General features: G+C 41.8%; 1 protein-coding gene across 1 annotated transcript; it reads right to left on the reverse strand.

The window, feature by feature from the left end:
- Nucleotides 1-878: 878 nt before the first annotated feature.
- mchr1a (melanin-concentrating hormone receptor 1a) lies at nucleotides 879-4902 on the reverse strand (the record flags this gene model as incomplete). The annotated part of the gene is made up of 2 exons (XM_083909655.1): nucleotides 879-1900; nucleotides 4848-4902. 2 exons carry the CDS (start codon nucleotides 4900-4902, stop codon nucleotides 879-881), a joined length of 1077 nt encoding a protein of 358 aa, XP_083765781.1.
- Nucleotides 4903-22113: the final 17211 nt, after the last annotated feature.

Below are 22113 nucleotides of genomic sequence, written 5' to 3' on the forward strand. Positions count from 1 at the left end.
TGTGTGTGTGTGTGTGCCTGGACTGGAGACCACAGAAACCACAATCTCATTATGCGCCGTTTGTTTTCTTCAGAGGTCGATCACGGCACGCAAGAACAAACAAACAAACAAAAAAAGACATATAACGACGTCCAAATCCTTTTTTAACACCAACTCTTTGTCGTTTTCCAAAGCTTGTTTTCCCTCAACAACAACAGCGCGACAGCTACTCACTCGACTATAATTATGTATGGATATATACAGCGATATTTTATTGATTGTTATTTGCATTCGTTTGTTTGCATAATGTATGGATCACCTCGCCGTGCGTCGACTGTAGCCTTCCTTTATTCATTCATCATTACTCATGCGTTGGTGACGATAATAGTTTTGTATTTTTACACCGAGTAAACACATCAAGGGAAATCAAGTGGATAATTTTCCTCCTGTGGGGCTAAACATCGGCTAAGTTCTGTGAATCGTAAACAACAAATAATTATTATGGCGCAAACACAGCAGGAAATAGCAACATTAGCATGAAAAGCAGGTGATTATAAGAGTCTGCGTGGGCCGCCCCGGTGCGGCAGATGTTATTTTTCTCCAAGCTAGCTTCACTGGAGTGTGAAGACGCGGCTGTTTTTTAGCCGAAGGAAACGATCACAGAGAGTTTTTGATTGTTTATCTATATGCACAGGCACAGCGTCCGCCCGCGCCTCCCCCCGCGTGGAGGACAAAGCGGTAGAAGTAGATGGATCTATATGCAAATGCGGTTGTTTCTTACTTGAAATGTCATGACGGATATTTGACGACCGCGCGCGACAGTCAGTCTGTCAGCAGCCGCTTGAAGCTTTGAGATCCATCAAGTGCTGGAAATCATTGACTAAGGACTGAGCCTACATTTACTGCGGCGCCGCGTCAGACGGTATCATCTCCCGCGGCGCCGCCCCCTGCTGGCCGCCGTCCGGCACCATCCGCATGCTCACGCTGCCGCCGTCGGTGGTGCTCGTGTTGACGTGGATCTTCCGGTTGATCTGGTGCACGGCCCTGTGGAACTGCCGCTTGAAGGTGTCGCTGAGGACGATGTAGATGAACGGGTTGATGCAGCTGTTGGCGTAGCCCATGCTTATGGCGATGTTGTAGGCGTAGGCGAACGCCAGGCTGGGCTTCTGCACGCCGAGGTGCACCAGCTGCAGGATGTAGTGCGGCGCCCAGCAGACGAAGAAGGCCAGGCAGATGACCACGGCCATGCGCGTCACCTTCCTCGTGCGCACGCGCAAGCTCCGCGGCGGCAGCGGCGCCACGCTGGTGGACACGTTCTGGAGGATCTTGAAGAACGCCAGGCAGATGATGACGAAGGGCAGCGCGAAGGCCAAGAAGAACTGGTACAGCGTGAACCAGTAGGTGTTGTTGACCGGGTCGGGCAAGAGGAGCGCGCACGCCACCAGGCCGTGCGGCAGAGGCATCAGGCCCGAGTACATCCACACGGGGATGATGGTGAGGAAGGACAGACCCCACACCACGACGATGACCGCCGCCGCCACGCAGGGCGTCCGCACGTAGTTGAAGCGGATGGGGTGGACCGTCGCCAGGTAGCGGTCGAGGGTCATCGCCGTCAGGATGTAAGTGCTGACGATCTGGCTGTTGGAGTCGAGCGCGGTGATGACCGTGCACATGGTGGCGCCAAAGTGCCAGCTGCCGTTGCCCAGCAGCTGGTGGATGAGGAACGGCATCCCGAGGAGGAACAGGAGGTCCACGATGGAGAGGTTCAGGATGAATATGTCGGGAACGGTCTGCTTGGCGCGGCACTTGGTCTTCTTCGCGATGGTGTACAGGACGACGGCGTTGCCGACGATGCCCAGGAAGCAGATGATGCCAAAGATGACGGGCAGGATGGCGCTGGAGTGAGGCGCCGCATCGGCAGCTGCGGACGGGAAGCACATGTTAGATATTAGATATTAGATCTGGGGAAAACAGAAGATTGTATTTGTGAACCATAAATCCTTCTTTTTTTTTCTGTCAGCGAGCACATTTTTCAAAATCCACTCTTCTCGTTCGTACTTTTTTTAAAAGATTGATCGAATGCTTCTCTTTCATCTTCATCTTTATTTACCGGGGACAATGCAGTGACGCAGTGCGAGTGGACATAAGTGCATTTGATTACAGAGCATATAGCAATTTGCTCCTGGATGTACACCATATATATATATATATAGAAGTCTATAATTATTGCTGTCCCTTTGCTGGACTTTTGTACAAAGGGCAATAATATAAGACATTACAAACAACAATGTAAATAGGTCAATAACAAATAAAGCGTCTAAAAAAATTATTTTCAATACAGATGTAGTGCATATTTTTTGGTTCCAGAACAATGTGCTTGAACATGTCTCATATTTTGAATAACTGTTCCAATCAGTTTTAACTCATTTTTAACAGTATTTTTAACTTCACAACAAAAAAGTGATATTTTTATCATTGTGTTTTGTTTTGTTTTTTACAATAATTTAAGATTTTTGCTCTCTGTAGGTCAGGTTTTAAGCTTCCTTAACATCCGATTTTAACATTTAAAGACAGGAAAATAATCACACTAATACACAAATGCATATATTCAGGATAATAACTACACACATTACATTTATAAACCATTTGGTCACTTTGACGTATCATTTATTGGTTTAAATTGGTTGCGCCACCTGACGAATAATAGGCACGACACACAAAAATATGTCATGTCATTGACGCAAATATGCACTCGCACTCACTCATACACTTCATTACAGTCTGACGTTCTAAAGACGATTAAAGACGATATTAATCAGTTTTATTTCATTACGGAATGGAATTCCAGATGCGAAGGAGTGAAGTGATGTTTTTAGTCTGTCTTTGTGTTTCCGCACTTGCCACTATGACCACCAGAGGCCGCCAGAGGCTCGCTGCGTGAAACACGTCGACTTTGAACTGTTCCAGCGGCAGGTGATTGATCGTCAGTGTGTAACACACACACATCACACGACGCGCCCTCTCTCTAACACAATAACACACCTGCCAGTTGCGTCAGAAAACGAAAGCTAAAAGACCTCGGTATTTTGAATTTGAGTGTAGTAACCGTTTTTGGCCACATTCTTACATATGGCGCCTTTAATTCCAATGCTTGTACACAACTTTGTTTGCGTTTCAGGTTTTAGGACAGATTTAGACAAAACAACAAATAGGTTAAGTTACTTGATTGCTGGCAGAAAAAAATACACTTTTAATTACTGATTTAATGTAATATAGAGTAGGCAAGGATAGGGAAAAATCACAAAATACTTTTTCAGACTCTTTCTGAGTACAAATATTTACTTCAGTGCAGTCGTTAACCCTTTAACGTGCGCACCAAGAAAAAAGCAAAAGGAAAAATAATTTATTTGCATTTTTTATTATTTTATATTATTTACTTAAGATAACAATAAAGACAATCAATATACATAATTATTATTATTATTCTTCTTTTTTTTAATTAACCTACAGTATTTTCGATACAGGCCTCTACCAAACGGTTGAGATGTCTGTTCATAATAAACCTGGTTTGCATAATTGTCAGTGAGTTCAGCTTGATGCATTTTTCAATGACATATAGTGACTTAAAGTGTGGTCGAACCAAACGGTTGAGCCGTACCTTAAAGGGTTAAATTAAAACGCTGCGTAGTGTTCTGTAATTATATCCTGCCTGATGTGAAGAAATCATTAAAGAGCCCGTTTTTCAAGCTGTGAGTGACAGGGTTTGCATTCTGACCGAGTCTTTGAACAAGTTTATTTTGTATTTTGAAGGTCAACTTAATGACTGCAGTGCATGATGGATGTCAGTTCTGTAATGAGAGGGTGACTTCACCGTTGACCAATGCTTATCAGCCCAAAAGAAATACTGTAGTAACATATCTGGTGTGACAGGGTTGTCACGCATGCAGGTGAACGATCAGACGCTGAAATAAGCACCTGTCACGTCGCTGTCTCCGTTTGCAACAAGACCGACTTGTTGAATGGTAATAGTCGGCGGGATAATTTGCATACCTGCGTGCGAGCGCTTGTGTTTGTCGTCCTCGTAGAGACGGAAAACCAGGTCCTAATGAGGCAGCGAGACTATAGTTTAAGTTTAAGGCTCATATTTGAAGTGTGTTTAAGGTTTAAAGGCTTTGTCTGAATGAATGGAAGTCGAGGTGAAAATGCAAGAACGTGTGTGAGTTCTTGTTTGTGTGTCTTTGTGAGGACCAAAGAACTTATAAACCTAAGGAAGCAAAGACATTTAGGCTGGTCCTCGTATTCTGTCCCCTCTTAAAATTGTCTTTTTAAATGGTTTTATAGGGTTAGACACTTAGTTTTGATGGTTAAGGTTCAGATATCACACGTAAGGATGTGATCTGAACACGTTTTTATACACAAATGTCACAAAAATATTGAATAACCTAACTTAAATATTGTGCGTGTGTGTGTGTGTGTGCGTGTGCGTGTGTGTGTTTCTCATTTTTGGGAAGAAATTCACTGCAAACTGAATTTGTTCCGTGGGAAATAAAAGCTCCTCCACTCTTAGAAATAAAAGTGCTCAGTAATAACCACATGAGGTTCTTCAGCTTGTGGTTCTCAGGTAGAACCTTTTATAAAGAAACCCTTGAAAAAACAAATGGTTCAGCCCTTGTAGAAGAACCCTTATTTCTAAGAGTGTATAGGAGCTGTGGCAGTATAAGTATTGCTATGGTGCTTTCACACAGACAAGGTGTGGGATTAATATATATATATATATATACTATATATATACATATACTTATATATATATGTGTGTGTGTGTGTGTGTGTGTGTGTGTGTGTGTGTGTGTGTGCGCTGCTCAACTTACCTCGCGTTGAATTATTGTGTCCGACAGAAAAATTAGTCCCGTTATAGAAATCCATTGGTTACCAAAAAAAAAAGAAAGAAAGAAGAAGAAGAAGAAGTATATTTTAATCCAAGTGGGGGTCAAAGATCGTGGCTTTAATCCTGTTGTGTTGTTGTTGTTGTTGTTGTTGTTGTTGTTGTTTCAGTAAGTTTATAATCTGTGAGCGTCGCGTGCATCAATCTGTGAGCAGCAGCCTGTGCGCTCGCTCTGCTCCTGCAGCGATGATCATGAAGAAGAAGAAGAGCATCTTCACTCTGAGGCAGCAGCACAAGCGCTCTCTCTCTCTGTGTGTGTGTGCGTGTGTGCGTGTGTGTCGGGTGTGTGTGTGTGTGCGTGCGTGCAGTCAAGGCTGCGCTGCAGGTTACAGATCATCGTGATTTGTTCTTCAGATTTCTTTGTGCGCACGGAAGCATATAATTGGATAATTTTGATAATTGAATAATAATAATAATGATAATAGAATAATAATAATAATGATAATTTATTATAATCGATTGGCAAATTGGTGATAATTTCACAGACTGTCAATGAAAGGAACCACGGTATAAGTCTGACTAATGTCTCACTGAAATGCTTTATTTTTGAAGTGTTTTGCTGTGACACAGTGTCCTCACTTTGCTGCAGGAGGACACACACACACACACACACACACACACACACACGAAGAGAGACAAACACCCTCCTCATCGTTGTGTTGTTTCTGTAGTGGCGATAAATGAGTCAAGCGCTCTCTTCTGCACGCACACACACACACACACACACACACACACACACACACACACACACACACGCACACACACACGCGAAGAGAGAAAAACACCCTCCTCATCGTTGTGTTGATTCTGTAGTGGCGATAAATGAGTCAAGCTCTCTCTTCTGCACGCACACACACACACACACACACACACACACACACACACACACACACACACACACACACACACACACACACACACACACACACACACACACACACACACACACACACAAATCTATCTCAATCATGGCAGGCTCTATTGGTTGATCCATATGAAACACACCTGCAGGTGTTTCCAGCAGCTCACCACAAGATGTCCTCAGTGCTCCCCTATTTGAAGACCGCACACAGGAGTGTGTGTGTGTGTGTGTGTGTGTGTGTACTTGCATTTCTATCTTTGTGAGGACATTTTGTTGAGTTTAAAACATGTTTTCACTTAAATACGTAGTCATTTATGTCTGTTATGTACACTATACATTCTATTCTATTTAACTTTTGTATATATATAGTCTCAGTGTTAATGTGATGTGAACAGATTTAGGTCCCCACAACATAAGGAATACCAGGTACAATCACACACACACATAGAGAAGCTTGTTTTTATATCTTAGAGAGGACACATCAGAGACATATTACATTCCCTAACTCCTTACCCTAAAACCATGATTTAAATGTTAGTTTAAGGTTAGAGTAAAGTCTCCAGGAAAGGAATGCAATGTCCTCTGAAGTCATGGAAACCAGTGTGTGTGTGTGTGTGTGTGTCTTCTTGTACTTGCGGCATACTGAGGACCAGTGAGGGTTATTAACCAACAAAGTGAGGTCATTTTTACGGAGTGAGGTCCTCACTTTGTTTTCATTGAAATCACTTCCTTAGGTTGCTATAACATGCTATACTCAATTTGTCCAAAATAAAATTCACATTTTGGACGACATAGTATAGAATGATGATTTTGTCAAATTTTGGGTCAAATTTCTTTTTCAAATTTTGGACGACATTGTGTACTTTGACGTTTTTGTCAAATTTTGGACCAAAAATTTTGGGTCAAATTTTTTTTTCTAATTTTGGACGACATAATATAGTCTGACGTTTTTGTCAAATTTGGGACAAATTTTTTTTTTCAAATTTTGGACAAAATTTTTTTTTTCAAATTTTGGAAAAAAAATTTTTTTTTCAGATTTTGGACAACATTGTGTACTTTGACTTTTTTGTCAAATTTTGGACCAAAAAATTTTGGGTCAATTTTTTTTTTCAAATTTTGGACGACATATAGTTTGACGTTTTTGTCAAATTTTGGACCAAACATTTTGGGTACATTTTTTTTTTCAAATTTTGGACGACATTGTATACTATGACGTTTTTGTAAAAATTTTGGACCAACATTTTAAAAAAATCGAAAAAGTTTTCCAGCCCTTTTTTGCTCTGGGGCTCCACCTGCAGACATTTTATGGTACTGCAACCAGTAGTTCTTTGTAGATGCCATTCATGAAGCAGATATTTGTCATTGTGTTGATTTATAAAGTGGAAATGCTGGTCCTCAGTATGCGGCAAGTACAAGAATGTGTGTGTGTGTGTGTGTGTGTGTACACCCTGCTGGAAAACAATTATATCTAGAGGAACAGCCAATGTACTCGTTGCAGAAGCCAGATACAGATAATAGAACATCACCCCTGTGAGCAGCATTTTGTATTTTCAACAACATCCCATTATCAATGATGTTGTCACGCCACGACGACGTCATTGATCACAGGAAGTCGTTTACTCGCCGCTGAGCCGTGACAAACGTGTGTCACACACTGCGGTCGTCTTAAAGGGATAATTGTGCAGACATTAGCGAGAAAGGCAGAGCTACAGCCTTAGACGGGGGTCACACGGAGACAATCAACCATTCAGTTTAGTGTGGCCAATTATTCTCTGCATGTTTTTTTGAACGCGTGGGAGGAGGAAACACACACACACACACACACGCCAATCTTCTCGCTGCGAGGCAACAACGCGCTCCACGTGCACCGCTGTGTGACCCCGAGGTCAGAACAGGTACTTACACACACACGCAAACATAATAATTGGTGTTTTTGCACTGACGTATTGACGCTCGTGGGTCGTAAATTCTTTTTAGGGGTCACGCGGCGGAGCAGAGGCTCGCACTGACGCCTCACAGCTGTTGTCCTCTTCGCGTAAGTGTGTGGGTTTTCTCTGGATACGCTGCAAAAACACGCAAAGGGTAAAGAGCCTCGTGTGGAGGAGGAGGAGGAGGAGGCCGTAGGAAACGAGTGAGTGAGAATCTCCAAACGCAAACGCTGTTCACGGTGAAGTGGCAAAATATTAATCTGACAGGCAAAGAATTCCACTTTTTAAGTGGCTTAAAATCAGTTTTTTCTAGCTGCAGCAGGCGCAGCAGGAGATTACAAAAGAAAACCCCTGAAGGATGACTTTGAGCTCAAATTGTTTCCGTCTCAAAAAGTTCATCTGTGGAGGAAACGAGTTTTTAAAAATGATGACTTTTGAGAGATTTCTCATATCCAACCCGCAGCCAAAAGTTGATATCCAGCTCGGAGCAACTTCCTCTCGACGGCCATTAATCCACATCGATATCGTCCTTCACTTAATCTCATCTCAGATCCTCGCTCTGTCAGGACGAGCGTCCTCTGGGTGCAAACACAACGCCAGACGGCTGAGTCATATCTTTAACATCTGCATCAACATCACTTAGTCAATGTCTGGACTCTACGCTCTTAGAAATAAGGGTTCCAAAAGTGTTCTTCTACAAGGGCTGAGGTTCTACCTGGAACCATTTGCTTCTGAATAAGCCTTTTACTGAAGAAAGGGTTTTTCAAGGGTTCTTGGTAACACTAATGTTCGAGTAAGAACCATTTTGATCCAGAGTACCCTTTAAAACCCCTTTCCTGAATAAAGGGTTTTAAAAGGGTTCTTGGTGGAACCCTCCAGAAGGGTTCCAGGTGGAACCTTTATAAAAAGGTTCTACCTGAAACCAAAAAGGGTTCTCTTATATGGACAAGCCGAAGAACCTTATATGGTTCTACTTAGCACTTTTATTTCTAAGAGTGTATTTAGTCATACATTCTTAGAAATAAGGGTTTCCAAAAGTGTTCTTCTACAAGGGCTGAGGTTCTACCTGGAACCATTTGCTTCTGAAAAACCCTTTTCCCGTAGAAAGTGTTTTTTTCGAGGGTTCTTGGTAACACTAATGGTTCCAGTAAGAACCATTTTGATCCAGAGAACCCTTTAAAACCCCTTTCGTGAATAAAGGGTTTTAAAAGGGTTCTTGGTGGAACCCTCCAAAAGGGTTCCAGGTGGAACCTTAATAAAAAGGTTCTACCTGGAACCAAAAAGGGTTCTCTTATGTGGACAAGCCGAAGAACCTTATATGGTTATACTTAGCACTTTTATTTCTAAGAGTGTATTTAGTCATACATTCTTAGAAATAAGGGTTCCAAAAGGTTTCTTCTACAAGGGCTGAGGTTCTACCTGGAACCATTTGCTTCTGAAATTTGCTTCAAGGGTTCTTGGTAACACTAATGGTTCCATTAAGAACCATTTTGATCCATAGAACCCTTTAAACTCCCTTTCCTGAATAAAGGGTTTTAAAAGGGTTCTTGGTGGAACCTTTATAAAAAGGTTCTACCTGGAACCAAAAATGGTTCTCTCCTCTATGAGGACAAGCCGAAGAACCTTATATGGTTCTACTAAGTACTTTTATTTCTAATAGTGTATTTCATTCATCACACATGAAGTTTGGTTAGAATGGCTCAAGACATTTAAAAAAAGACCCTATACACTCTAAGAAATAAAAGTGCTCAGTAGAACCATGTACGGTTCTTCGGCTTGTCCTCATAGGAGAACCCTTTTTGGAGGGTTCCACCAAGAACCCTTTTAAAAACCCTTTATTCAAGAAAGGGGTTTTAAAGGGTTCTCTGGATCAAAATGGTTCTTACTGGAACTATTAGCGTTACCAAGAACCCTTGAAAAACAAATGGTTCCAGGTAGAACCTCAGCCCTTGTAGAAGAAGACTTTTGGAACCCTTATTTCTCAGAGTGTAGGATGTTGTCTTTGGTGAGACGTGCTTTACTCGAGCATGTACGAGGCGGCGCGCTCACCCGTTCACTATTTTCCCGACATCACAGAAAGCTCTTTGGGGAATTTCTGGCGCGTCTGAAAGCTTCTTTGATCCTTGAACATTTGTCTAACATTTGAACTTGTATCACTGGCCTGATCTATTAAGTCCATACATACAACATTAATATTCTGCAGGACATGTCATTTGTCTTCTGATGTTTTCTTCACAGACGAACACCACTAACACAACACTCTTGTCTGTGGATCTAACCTTCTCGTCTCGGCCGCTCCGTATAAATAAACAAAATGTTGGCTCGTATCAAAGGAAAACATCAAAACTTCACCAGAGGGAGATTAATTTAACACGTTTATCTGGGTTTATCAGTTCACGGAGGCCCTGGACATGGCTGACTTTGGCAGGAGAGGAGTTTTTTCATGGGGTGGAACAAAAATCAACAACACAATTTGCACTTAATGGTCTTTTTTTTGTTTAAAGAGTGGTTAGACGTTGAGGAAGAGAACTGGAGCAGAAAAAGTCTAAAGGCCTGTCTGCAAAGTGCAGCTGTGATGCCTTCAAGTACAAACTGTAGTGTATTTCTAAAGCGTAGGTTAAAAGACGCTCAGTCAGCGCCTTGAACTCAACACGATGAATTGAATCGTGACGTCAGTCTTTAATATCTCAGTGGACTCACTTTATCGTCACTAGTTAACGATAAGATAAGATATTAGTCCCAGCAGCAAAGACACTTAAGATAATTAATAATAAACTATGCATTTCCACGTCTGTGAAAGTACAATATAGAAAGATATTAACGGTACAGCCAGATAAAAACCTGACATTGTAAATCATAACAAGAGCAAATTTGTACCTGACATGCACTCTCATCTCTAAGAGATAAAGGTAGGGTTTGATAAATCATTTTATTCAATAAATCTTAAAATGAAGGAAAAGTGGAATATCAGCTTTCTGCTCCGAGTCATCAATTGTAAGTGTTAACTTCGTGGGATTGTTATGATTTAAACGCTGATCAGGAGATGATGATGATGATGATGATGATGAAGCCGTACAGAGACTTTTAAGAGCTTTTTAATGAACACTGCCATGGTTGTGACAACTTTGTCATCCAGATATATATCCGTCCTACAAAGATCACTCATTTACCTGAGAAAGAACTGGGTGTAATAAATGTTTGTACATTTATGTCTATTTTAGTGATTCTATTGCTGTTTAATTTTGTTGTGAAGTGACCTTGATCGTTGTTGAAAGAGCTATAGAAAGAAAATGCATTATTATTATTGGCGGAGTAGTGAGAGTTTAAGGAGTCTGGGGAAACCCTTTTTGGCTCAAGTGGGTTTGTAAATGGTTCTCTTCAACAGAGTGGATATAGATGTGTGACGGCCCTCTGCTGTGGCCTGCGTTGTGTGTTTGTGTGTCCCTCCCTTTCTGTCTGCAGGTATCTCAGTGGGCGGGGCTTGAAACCAGGAGCACCTGGCCAGTCTCCTGGAAGTTTTAAAAGCAGACCGTCTCAGTCGTTCTCGTTCTCTCACACCAGAAGGACCTGGTTATCCTCCGGGGTCATTGTATTGTTTTGTTGGCTGCGGCCTGGTTTTTACACCTTACAACACCCTGCATTCATCACTCACACGCATCCATCGGCAGACACACTGATAACCAAACATTCACACTTCATGGCATTATTTGATTTGTGCACTTTATTTAAATAAATATTGTTAATTGTTACTTTACCCGCGTCTCACTATCTTTTGTCATGGCTTTTTGAGCCGGTCGTGACAAAGTGGGGGCTCGTCCATACGCGATTTAACTCGTGTTTTCATTCATGCTTTTATGAGCGGTAGATTTATCAATGGACTCGTCAGCTGTTGCTGAGCGAGTGACGTAAGCGTTGGTAGTACTACGAGGCTTTTGTGTAGCGATCTGCGCTTTGAGTAGCGACGTTTTGGGTCTGTTTCATCGAGTGAGATGTGTGTAAGTTGTTTGTATTAAATTGTTGGTAAAGTTATTAGTTAAACTGAAGGTGAAGTGAATGTCGGCTGGTGTTCACATCGTAACGGAGCCATTTTCCCCTGGTAGGTTGTAGCAGCGTTGCTCCTTTGGGCTTCGCTGGGTTTGTTTTTTTCGATAGTGCTGCGGTGCTAGCGGTTAGAGCTTGTCTCGGGAGCATGTCCGTGGTTGTGGGATTGTTGCCAGAAACTGGTCGCTTTCCTAGGCCAGCGGTCTCTAGTGCGTAAATACCCGCCGCAAAGCCGCATGAAGACTAGGTGAGTCAGTTTATGTAGTTTCGGTTAGGCAGTCTAGTTAGTGGGGATTATTCGCTCCGACTGAGGTCCTTTCGGGCCGCGTGATCACTAAGCTGTCATTCGTTTTTCCTGGTGTTGAGGTGTAACTTTTGGGCTTTTCTCTGAACTGTGTGACTTTTTTGATGTCTGAGGTGGACGAGTTTGTTAAAGCTCCAGCGGAGGAGTTGTTAGATAAGTGCACGAAGGAACAGTTACTGAAAATAGCAGATCATTATGATATTGAGATCTCTGATAAACGGTTAAAGGATACTGTTAAAAGTATTCTGCGCGCTAATCTGAGTGATATGGGTGTATTGATAAGCGGTGCGCAACCTCTTGGCTTAGCCAAGGCGGAGAGTTTGGCTCCGCCGGTGGTTACGGTTGGTGGGCCGAGTAATCTCACATTTGAGCAACAGAGAGAATTGTTGTTGTTGCAGTTGGATCATGATAAAATGATAAAAGAGGCTGAGAGGCAGATGGCATTGGACAGGCTCCGCTTCCAAACGGAGCAAACGAAGCTGTCTTTGGAGCAGTCCCGGCTTGAGTTGCTAAAAGGTGGAAGCCCTGTTTCTGGCGCTTCGGGAGAACAGGAGAATTCCTCTATTAATCCCGGGGGCGGGAGTGTCTGTTTTGATATGCTTGGCAACTTGAGGCTGCTTCCGAAATTTAATGAAAAGGATCCGGAAACTTTTTTTTCTCTATTTGAACGTGTGGCTGAATCGAGAAAGTGGCCGGAGTCTGCGCGCACAGTAATGTTACAATGTGTTTTAACTGGGAAAGCTCAGGAGGCCTATTCATCTCTGTCGTTTGTTGACAGCCAGAGTTATTCGGTGGTGAAGTCTGCTGTTCTCAAGGTCTATGAGCGGGTCCCCGAAGCTTACCGTCAACGTTTTCGGATGTGGCGGAAAGCCGAGAATCAGACGCACCTGGAGTTTGCGCGCGACCTGTCGGTTCATTTTACGCGCTGGTGCTCTGCCCTGGAGGTAAAGACTTTTGAAGATTTATGTGATCTGATAGTGTTGGAGCAATTTAAGAATTCTATTCCTGATAATATTGCGAACCACATCGGCGATCAAAAAGTGAAGACTGCCATGAGAGCGGCTGCGCTGGCAGATGACTATGTCCTGACGCACAGGCGTGCGTTTGGAGAAGGGCGCGCTCGCGGCTCTGGTTCTATTGAGAGTGCCGGGGTGAGTGATGCGTTTCCTTCTGTTTATCCGTCTAGATCTGATGGGAGGTTTCGTGGCCTGAGAGGTCCTGAGAAGATATGTAACTTCTGTCATAAGAAAGGTCACTGGAAAGCTGATTGTTATATTTTAAAAGCTAAAGCCAAACAGCCCGTGACGCATGTGAAAGGTGCTTGTGTAGCGATGTCGGCACCCGAGGTGCATGGAGTTCGTTTGAATAAGGGGATATTGCAGCGAGATGTTGCAGCTGGTGAGCTAGATGCTTTTTTACCTTTTGTGTCTAGTGGATTTGTCTCTTTACTGGGAAGTGAGGAGAAGGTGCCAGTTAAAATTCTGCGTGACACTGCTGCATTTGATTCTTTTATTCAGGCTTCCGTGTTGCCTTTTTCAGACAAGAGTGATACAGGGTTCACTGTTCCTGTGCGGGGGGTTGGCATGCGGGTGTTGCAGGTTCCGCTGCATAACATCCAGTTATTCTCAGATCTCGTTCAGGGTCAGGTGGCGGTTGGCTTACGTCCAGCACTGCCTATTGAGGGCATTACGCTCATTTTGGGTAATGGTGTAGCGGGGTCCCGCGTTTGGGCTAATGGTTCACCGCCGCCTCTTGTTGTTTCCTCTCTACCCTTGATCAGTAAACATCCGGACGAATGTGAACTGAATTTTCCGGAGGTTTTCACAGCCTGCGCGGTGACGCGCGCCATGGCGCATACTGATGCTGCTGCTCACGTCCAGAAGTCGAAAGGTGCGAAGCACGACGCGTCGGAGCTGATTGCATTTTCTATGTCTGATGTTCCCCTCTCAGTTTCGTTGGAGGACCTGAAGACAGAACAGCAAGCTGATCCTTCCTTAGCTGCTCTTTTTGAGCAGGTGCTTCCGCCAGAAGACGTGAGTGAGAATTCTCGGGGCTATGTTATTGATAACAATATTCTTTTGAGAAAATGGGTTTCCCACTGTGATGATTTTGTTGCTGACCCGGTTTTCCAGGTCGTGGTGCCATTTAAGTTTAGGGACGATAATTTTATTTAATTAGTCAACTTTGTTACATGTACAGTGTTTGTAGTGGTTGCTGGCCCAGTAGCTGGGAGAGTCATCTTTGCAACCAGAGCAACAAGCACACAAGAGTTTGCATCTCCCATTTGGGGTAGCCATCAACTCATCACGTCATGGTGAATAGGTTTATAAATAGATTTCTGGTTTACTTCAGGGTTGATGCTGTGGTTGTTTTGTTTTGAGTGTTGATTGAATCCTCTCTTGATAGGATCTGTAATCAATCCATAGCACAAGCATCAGCCAATGAACTGGTTAACTGTGTACCTTATGTGATGAATACTGCTAAGGCAATTGCCTTTGTTGTTTTTTGCTTATTGCAGACATATTTATGTTTTTTGAATTTGAAATTTTATAAATTGTTATTGCTTAACAACTCGCCAAAGGTGTAAATTCAGGCCTCTTCCGTCAATGATCTAAAACATGTGTCACGACCGGCTCAAAAAGCCATGACAAAAGATAGTGAGACGCGGGTAAAGTAACAATTAACAATATTTATTTAAATAAAGTGCACAAATCAAATAATGCCATGAAGTGTGAATGTTTGGTTATCAGTGGAAGGAAACGGAGATTCCAAAAAACTTGATTGATTATGTAAACGGGTTTCGCCATCGACTATATGCAACGGGCGTGCTAGCCAATCAGAACTTGTCGTCTGCACAGTATAAAATGAAGCGAGTGTTTGATCGGCGTGCTGAGAAAAAAGTGTTTAGTGTGGGGGACCTGGTTTTAGCTTTGTTGCCAATAATCACTTCTCCATTGCAAGCTAAGTTTTTAGGTCCCTATGAGGTGGTGAAACGGGTGTCTGAGCTGAACTACATCATTTCCACCCCTGAGCGCAGAAAAAAGACTCAGATGTGTCATGTAAATCTGCTGAAGCCTTATTATGCTCGTGATTCTCCTGACTCTCATACCATGCAGGCTCCGATCTCGTCGGAGGGCCCACAGCCGTTTTGTTCAGCAGGTAGGGTGTCCACTGTCCATGTCCCTCAGATTGTGGCAGCTGAGGTGGAGGATGGTTTGCCAGTTTTGGACCCCACTCTGGTGCAGGGTCGTCTGAAGAATTCAGAGTCCTTGTGTAATTTACCTGTGTTGCTTGGTCATCTGTCAGAGTCCCAACAGGCAGATTTATCAGAGGCAATTGAAATGTATCCTTGTTTGTTTGGTGACACACCCACACGGACACATTTAATAGAGCACGATATAGATGTTGGGGATGCCCAGCCTATAACACAGAGGTTTTATCGTGTTAACCCTGAAAAGCGTAAAGGCCTGGAAACTGAAGTACAGTACATGTTGGATCATGGAATTGCTGAGCCGTCCTCCTCAAGTTGGGCTTCGCCTTGCATCCTAGTTCCTAAGCCCGATAACACATTTAGGTTCTGTACTGACTTTCGTAAAGTTAATGCTGTCACTCGGCCTGACTCCTTTCCGCTTCCTCGTATGGAAGATTGTATCGATCTGGTGGGACAGGCAACATTTGTCAGTAAGTTTGATTTGTTAAAAGGTTATTGGCAGGTTCCTTTGTCTCAGCGGGCACGTGACATTTCAACGTTCATAACGTCAAATGGTCTGTTTTCATACCAAGTCATGCCTTTTGGGTTGCGGAATGCTCCTGCAACCTTTCAGAGGTTGATGACAAACATTTTAGGTGACCTAGAGGGGTGTGCTGTGTATCTCGATGACGTGGTTGTGTTCTCTGACACATGGTCTCAACATCTGGAGCGCATCCAGGCCCTGTTCAGACGCCTGGCCGAGGCACGACTCACCATTAACCTTGCGAAGTGTGAGTTTGCGAGGGCAACGGTGACTTATCTGGGTCGAGTGGTTGGGCGGGGTACTGTTCGTCCTCTAAAGGAAAAAGTCAAAGCAGTCGCCTGTTATCCTGTACCGGTTACAAAGAAAGAGTTGATGCGTTTTCTCGGTTTAGTGGGCTACTACAGGAGCTTCTGCAGGAACTTCTCTGAAGTAGTTGCGCCACTTACTGATTTGTTGAAGGCAAAAAGTAACATTTGTCTGGTCCCCTATGTGTCAGCAGGCTTTTGATCGAGTGAAAATGTTGATGTGTGATGCTCCGGTTCTTGCAGCCCCACGGTTCGATCGTCTGTTCTCCTTGCAGGTGGACGCCAGCCATGTCGGGGCAGGAGCTGTTCTCCTGCAGGAGGACGACGTTGGTGTTGCAAAGCCTTTAAGTTTCTTTTCGAAAAAGTTCAATTCTTATCAGCTCAATTACTCGACCATAGAAAAGGAAGCACTGGCCTTGGTGTGGGCTTTAAAACACTTTGATGTCTATGTGGGTTCTGGTGTTGTGCCTGTTGTGGTCTACACCGACCACAATCCCTTAACCTTTCTCAATTCGCTTAAAGGTCCCAACCATAGATTAATCCGGTGGTCTCTGTTATTACAGTCCTACTGGTTAGACATTCGGCACATTAAAGGCTCTGACAATGTGGTTGCAGACGCGTTGTCTAGAGCACCTTGTCAGTAAAATTTCCAATGTTTAACTTAAGCTGGAGGTGTGTTTGCCTCTTGGTGTCCCTGTCTCTCCTTTCCTCTCTTAAAATTGCTTCCTTGGTACCAGGTTGCGGAAGGGTATGGTGATGGTGAGGAGCACCAGTGGTGAATAACATTCAGCAGGTAAAACAAAACTTAGTTCACTGGTGAAGCGTTGAGCCCAATGGTAATATATATATATATATATGTATAAATTATATGCACTGATTGTTTGAAATGTGTTGCACTATTATTCAAGATGGTGAAAGATGGGTAATAGTGTCTTTTATTAATATAGTCTTTGTGGCGCTGAGGTCGGGCCACCTTCTTATGGAGGGGGGTGTGACGGCCCTCTGCTGTGGCCTGCGTTGTGTGTTTGTGTGTCCCTCCCTTTCTGTCTGCAGGTATCTCAGTGGGCGGGGCTTGAAACCAGGAGCACCTGGCCAGTCTCCTGGAAGTTTTAAAAGCAGACCGTCTCAGTCGTTCTCGTTCTCTCACACCAGAAGGACCTGGTTATCCTCCGGGGTCATTGTATTGTTTTGTTGGCTGCGGCCTGGTTTTTACACCTTACAACACCCTGCATTCATCACTCACACGCATCCATCGGCAGACACACTGATAACCAAACATTCACACTTCATGGCATTATTTGATTTGTGCACTTTATTTAAATAAATATTGTTAATTGTTACTTTACCCGCGTCTCACTATCTTTTGTCATGGCTTTTTGAGCCGGTCGTGACAGATGTCATTATAATATTAAGACATACAGACATTAAACAGTCACTATATGTTCACTAAAATGAATATAGTTCACGACACTCGAGGTCACGTCACAGCAATAAATCACATAATCATATCATATCTGTTTTCATTAGTGGAGCTGCCTTCATCTATACACTCTTAGAAATAAAAGTGCTAAGTAGAACCATATAAGGTTCTTCGTCGAAGGAGAACTCTTTTTGGCTCCAGGTAGAACCTTTTTAATAAAGGTTCCACCTGGAACCCTTTTGGAGGGTTCCACCAAGAACCCTTTTACCCAAAAACCCTTTATTCAGGAAAGGGTTTTAAAAGGGTTCTCTGGATCAAAATGGTTCTTACTGGAACCATTAGTATTACCAAGAACCCTTGAAAAACCCTTTCCTGAAGAAAGGGTTTTTCAGAAGCAAATGGTTCCAGGTAGAACCTCAGCCCATGTAGAAGAACCCTTTTGGAACCCTTATTTCTAAGAGTGTAGCAACGTGTAAGAAAAGATGTAAATAGTGAGACTTTTACTTGTATTTAAGTCACATTTGATCAAAATAGTGAGACTTTTACTTCAGTAGAATATTTCAGTACACTCTTAGAAATAAAAGTGCTAAGTAGAACCATATAAGGTTCTTCGTCTTGTCCTCATAGGAGAACCCTTTTTAGCTCCGGGTAGAACCTATTTATAAAGGTTCCACCAAGAACCCTTTTAAAACCCTTTATTCAGGAAAGGGGTTTTAAAGGGTTCTCTGGACCAAAATGGTTCTTAATGGAACCATTAGTGTAACAAGAACCCTTAAAAAACCCTTTCTTCGGGATAAGGTTTTTCAGAAGCAAATGGTTCCAGGTAGAACCTCAGCCCTTGTAGAAGAACCCTTTTGGAACCATTATTTCTAAGTGTAGCATTATATGGAAGAGAAGATGTAAATAGTGAGACTTCATTTTCATCTTCAATTTCAGTACACTCTTAGAAATAGTAGTAGTAGTAGTGCTAAGTAGAACCATATAAGGTTCTTCGTCTTGTCCTCATAGGAGAACCCTTTTTGGCTCCAGGTAGAACCTTAAAACCCTTTATTCATGAAAGGGGATTTTAAAGGGTTCTCTGGATCAAAATGGTTCTTACTGGAACCATTAGTGTTACCAAGAACCCTTGAAAAACCCTTTCTCCAGGAAAAGGGTTTCTCAGAAGCAAATTGTTCCAGGTAGAACCTCAGCCCTTGTAGAAGAACCCTTTTGGAACCCTTATTCCTAAGAGTGTATGTAAACCAACAGATTTAAGAATCAGTTAATGTAAAGAAAAGAAAACTCGTCCTCTAATGTGAGAACACCTGGTTCTGCTGCTGTTTACTCAGTGATTGTATTGAACTGAGTCAAATAAGACAAATTAACATTGATATCAAAGTTGACTTTTAGGAGGTTCTAACCCCAGTTTAATGATATGAATGAATTCACTTTACTCTTTGGTTGTCAGTATGTGTCGTACGTCACAGGACAAACGCTGCAGCCTCAGCCGCTGCAGCCTCAGTGACTAATGATAGCTTTAGTGCTGGGATGAAAGCATTTTTCACATTTTCCTCACTGAAAACCACTACGGTGATGTGACCCCCGTCGATAAAGGCCTTTTTCAAAGTGCTCCAAACTGCCGTGTCAAAGAAGACAGAGAACAAAGCTGTGTCTGACAGGAAGCTGCACCACTATCATCATCCTCCTCTCTGTCTCTGTCTCTGTCGCCCTGTTTTTTATTTGTCATTCTTTCATTATTACTAACATTTGACATGATTTGTCTGTCACATGCAGAGGCTTAAATGCAGAGGTGGAGAATAATGACTCAGGTTACTGTGATTAAGTAGGTTTTTTGGGTACTTTATGACATTTAAAAGACATTTTAAAAATTTGTAATTTCACTTTTGATTAAAGGTGAATTATGTAATAAATCTAAAGCCATAAAATCCTCCTAATATGTCACAGAGACTCAGGAATAATGTTCATATAACAAACTGAACTCACCAACAACAACAGTACAGACAAAATATTTGCATAAAAACATTTTTTTTGCAGACTGCAAATCATGTTTTGGCGTCATGTGGCGCCACCTACCGCAGTCTACCAATCATTGCAGTCAGTAGAGTCTGAGCTGCCGAGCAACCACGGGTTGCCAGTTACGTCAGAAAACCAAACCTAAAAGACCTCTGTATTTGGAATTTGAGTGTAGTAACCGTTTTGGGCCACATTCTTACATATGGCGCCTTTAAGTAGGTTATTTGTGTATTTTATGACTTTTTTACAGTCATTTAAAAAATGTGTAATTTCACTTTTAATTAAAGGTGCATTATGTAATAAATCATAAAATCCTCCTAATATGTCACACAGACTCAGGAATAATGTTCATATAACAAACTGAACTCACCAACAACAACAGTACAGACAAAATATTTGCATTAAAACAAATATTTTGCAGACTGCAAATCATGTTTATGTTTTGAAATCGTGTTTTGGCGTCATGTGGCGCCACCTACCGCCGTCTACCAATCATTGCAGTCAGTAGAGTCTCAGCTGCCGAGCAACCACGGGTTGCCAGTTACGTCAGAAAATGAAACCTTAAAGACCTCTGTATTTTCAATTTGAGTGTAGTAACCGTTTTTGGCCACATTCTTACATATGGCGCCTTTAAAGGTGCCATATGTAAGAATGTGGCTAAAAACGGTTACTTCACTCAAATTCAAAAGATTTAAGAAGCTGAAACAATCAGAAAATTTGTTTCAATCAATAAAAAAGCTTCAAACCGATTAATTGATGATCAAAATAATGGACGATGAATTTAGTAATCGATTAATAATCAATTAATTGATTCATCGTTTCAGCTCGAGACTCATTATAAGTTGGTATTAATTGGAGGGCCGCAAGCAATTGATTTGGGGGCCGCATGTGGCCCCCGGGCCGCCAGTTTGAGACCCCTGATCTATGGTAAGAGACCAAAGACGGATGTGTTTACATTAACCCTGTGTCAGGTTCTTCTGAATTATTGTGATGTAATGTGCTGTACGATCAATCTGTCTTATTGATTGTTTACAGTGTTATTAGAGTCAAAGATCAGAACATCAGCAAGTTTTATTGTACCGAGGAATTTATTCTCTCTGAATAAGCAAAAGGAATGAAAATTTCCTTCGTCAGACTGCGTTTAAAAATGCTTTTCAGAGAAATAATTCATGAATGTCAATATGTGTGAGTTAGGATTTGTAAATGAGTCTTTGGGCTTTTTGATCTAAAATAGTTTTGATCAAAAACAAAGCACTTCTCTCTCCCAGTGAATGCACAGATGTTTTTTTTAAAGCCTGATAGAAACGTGACGATTAAATTAATCGTTTCACTCCGTGATTGTGCTGTTTTCATCCTGCCACAGAGAACTGTCTGAAATCGTCTATTTCTGTCTGAAATCATCAGAACGAGACGCAGACGCACAAACCCAGAAACTCATAATCAGGGATTCTCAGACATTAAAGCAGGTGCTGATGATGTAGAAAATCAGAAGATTCATTTGGCTGATTCCAATCTAAACGTCATGGTTCTCTACACACACTGTTTCTTAATTACCTGCTCAGCACCAGCAGTGTTTGGGGAAATTAGTGCGTCTTCAAGGACTTTGTTCTTTCTCCACCAAGAGTTCTTAATTAATGGTACGGCCTTTTATTCCACAAGTGTCAACCGGCAAATAGAAAAAGTTGTGTTCTTTCTTTGAAAAAACAGCCTTTTATCAGCACGACTGCTCCATGAACTTGCTTTAAAATGCTGCTTAATCACAGAAATGCTCACGTAGCTAGTAACACAGTCAAATGAGCAGTGAGATGCATAATATTTGAAATAAGCAAAGCCTTTATTTGTGGGATCCTGATTAAAAAGTGTGAATCCCTGCACTCAAGTGAATCCACAGCAATCAGCATGAATAGACAAAATGAAATGATGTACATTCAGGCTGCTGCAGTAGAAATATGATGGTTCAAGGTGGTAGAATTTAAAAAAAAAAAAAGGCTTATTCTGAGGCTACGGAAACCAAATTATTTTATATTTTCAAAGCAATTACACATGAATACAAACGTGTTTTTAGGTCGTGCATTCATGAAACCCCAATGCTATACACTCGAACAAGGTCAAACTGTAGTTCGATGATAGTTTTGAGAACTGTAGAAAAAAATAAATAAAAGAAACGTGGAACAAAGAACTGTTAAAAAAAAAAAAAAAAAATCACCAAGATGCTTTATTTAATTTTAACCCTTAAAAATATATATATAATTTCTTTGCATTTTTTATTTTGTTATTTTATTTACTAACAAAAATGACAATCAATATATATATATATATTATTTTTTTTTACGTCTCTACCAAACGGTTGAGACGTCTGTTCATAATAAACCTGGTTTGCATAATTCATAAAGTAGTAGTAGTGAGTTTAGCTTGATGCATTTTTCTATGAGATATAGTAACTTAAAGTGTGGTCGACCAAATGGTTGAGTAGTACCTTAAAGGGTTAATTTCACTATATATATATATATATATATATATATATATATATATATATATATATATATATATATATATATATATATATATATATATATATAAAATGG

Source organism: Microchirus variegatus (assembly GCF_963457635.1).
Source record: "Microchirus variegatus genome assembly, chromosome: 23".
NCBI lineage: Eukaryota > Metazoa > Chordata > Actinopteri > Pleuronectiformes > Soleidae > Microchirus > Microchirus variegatus.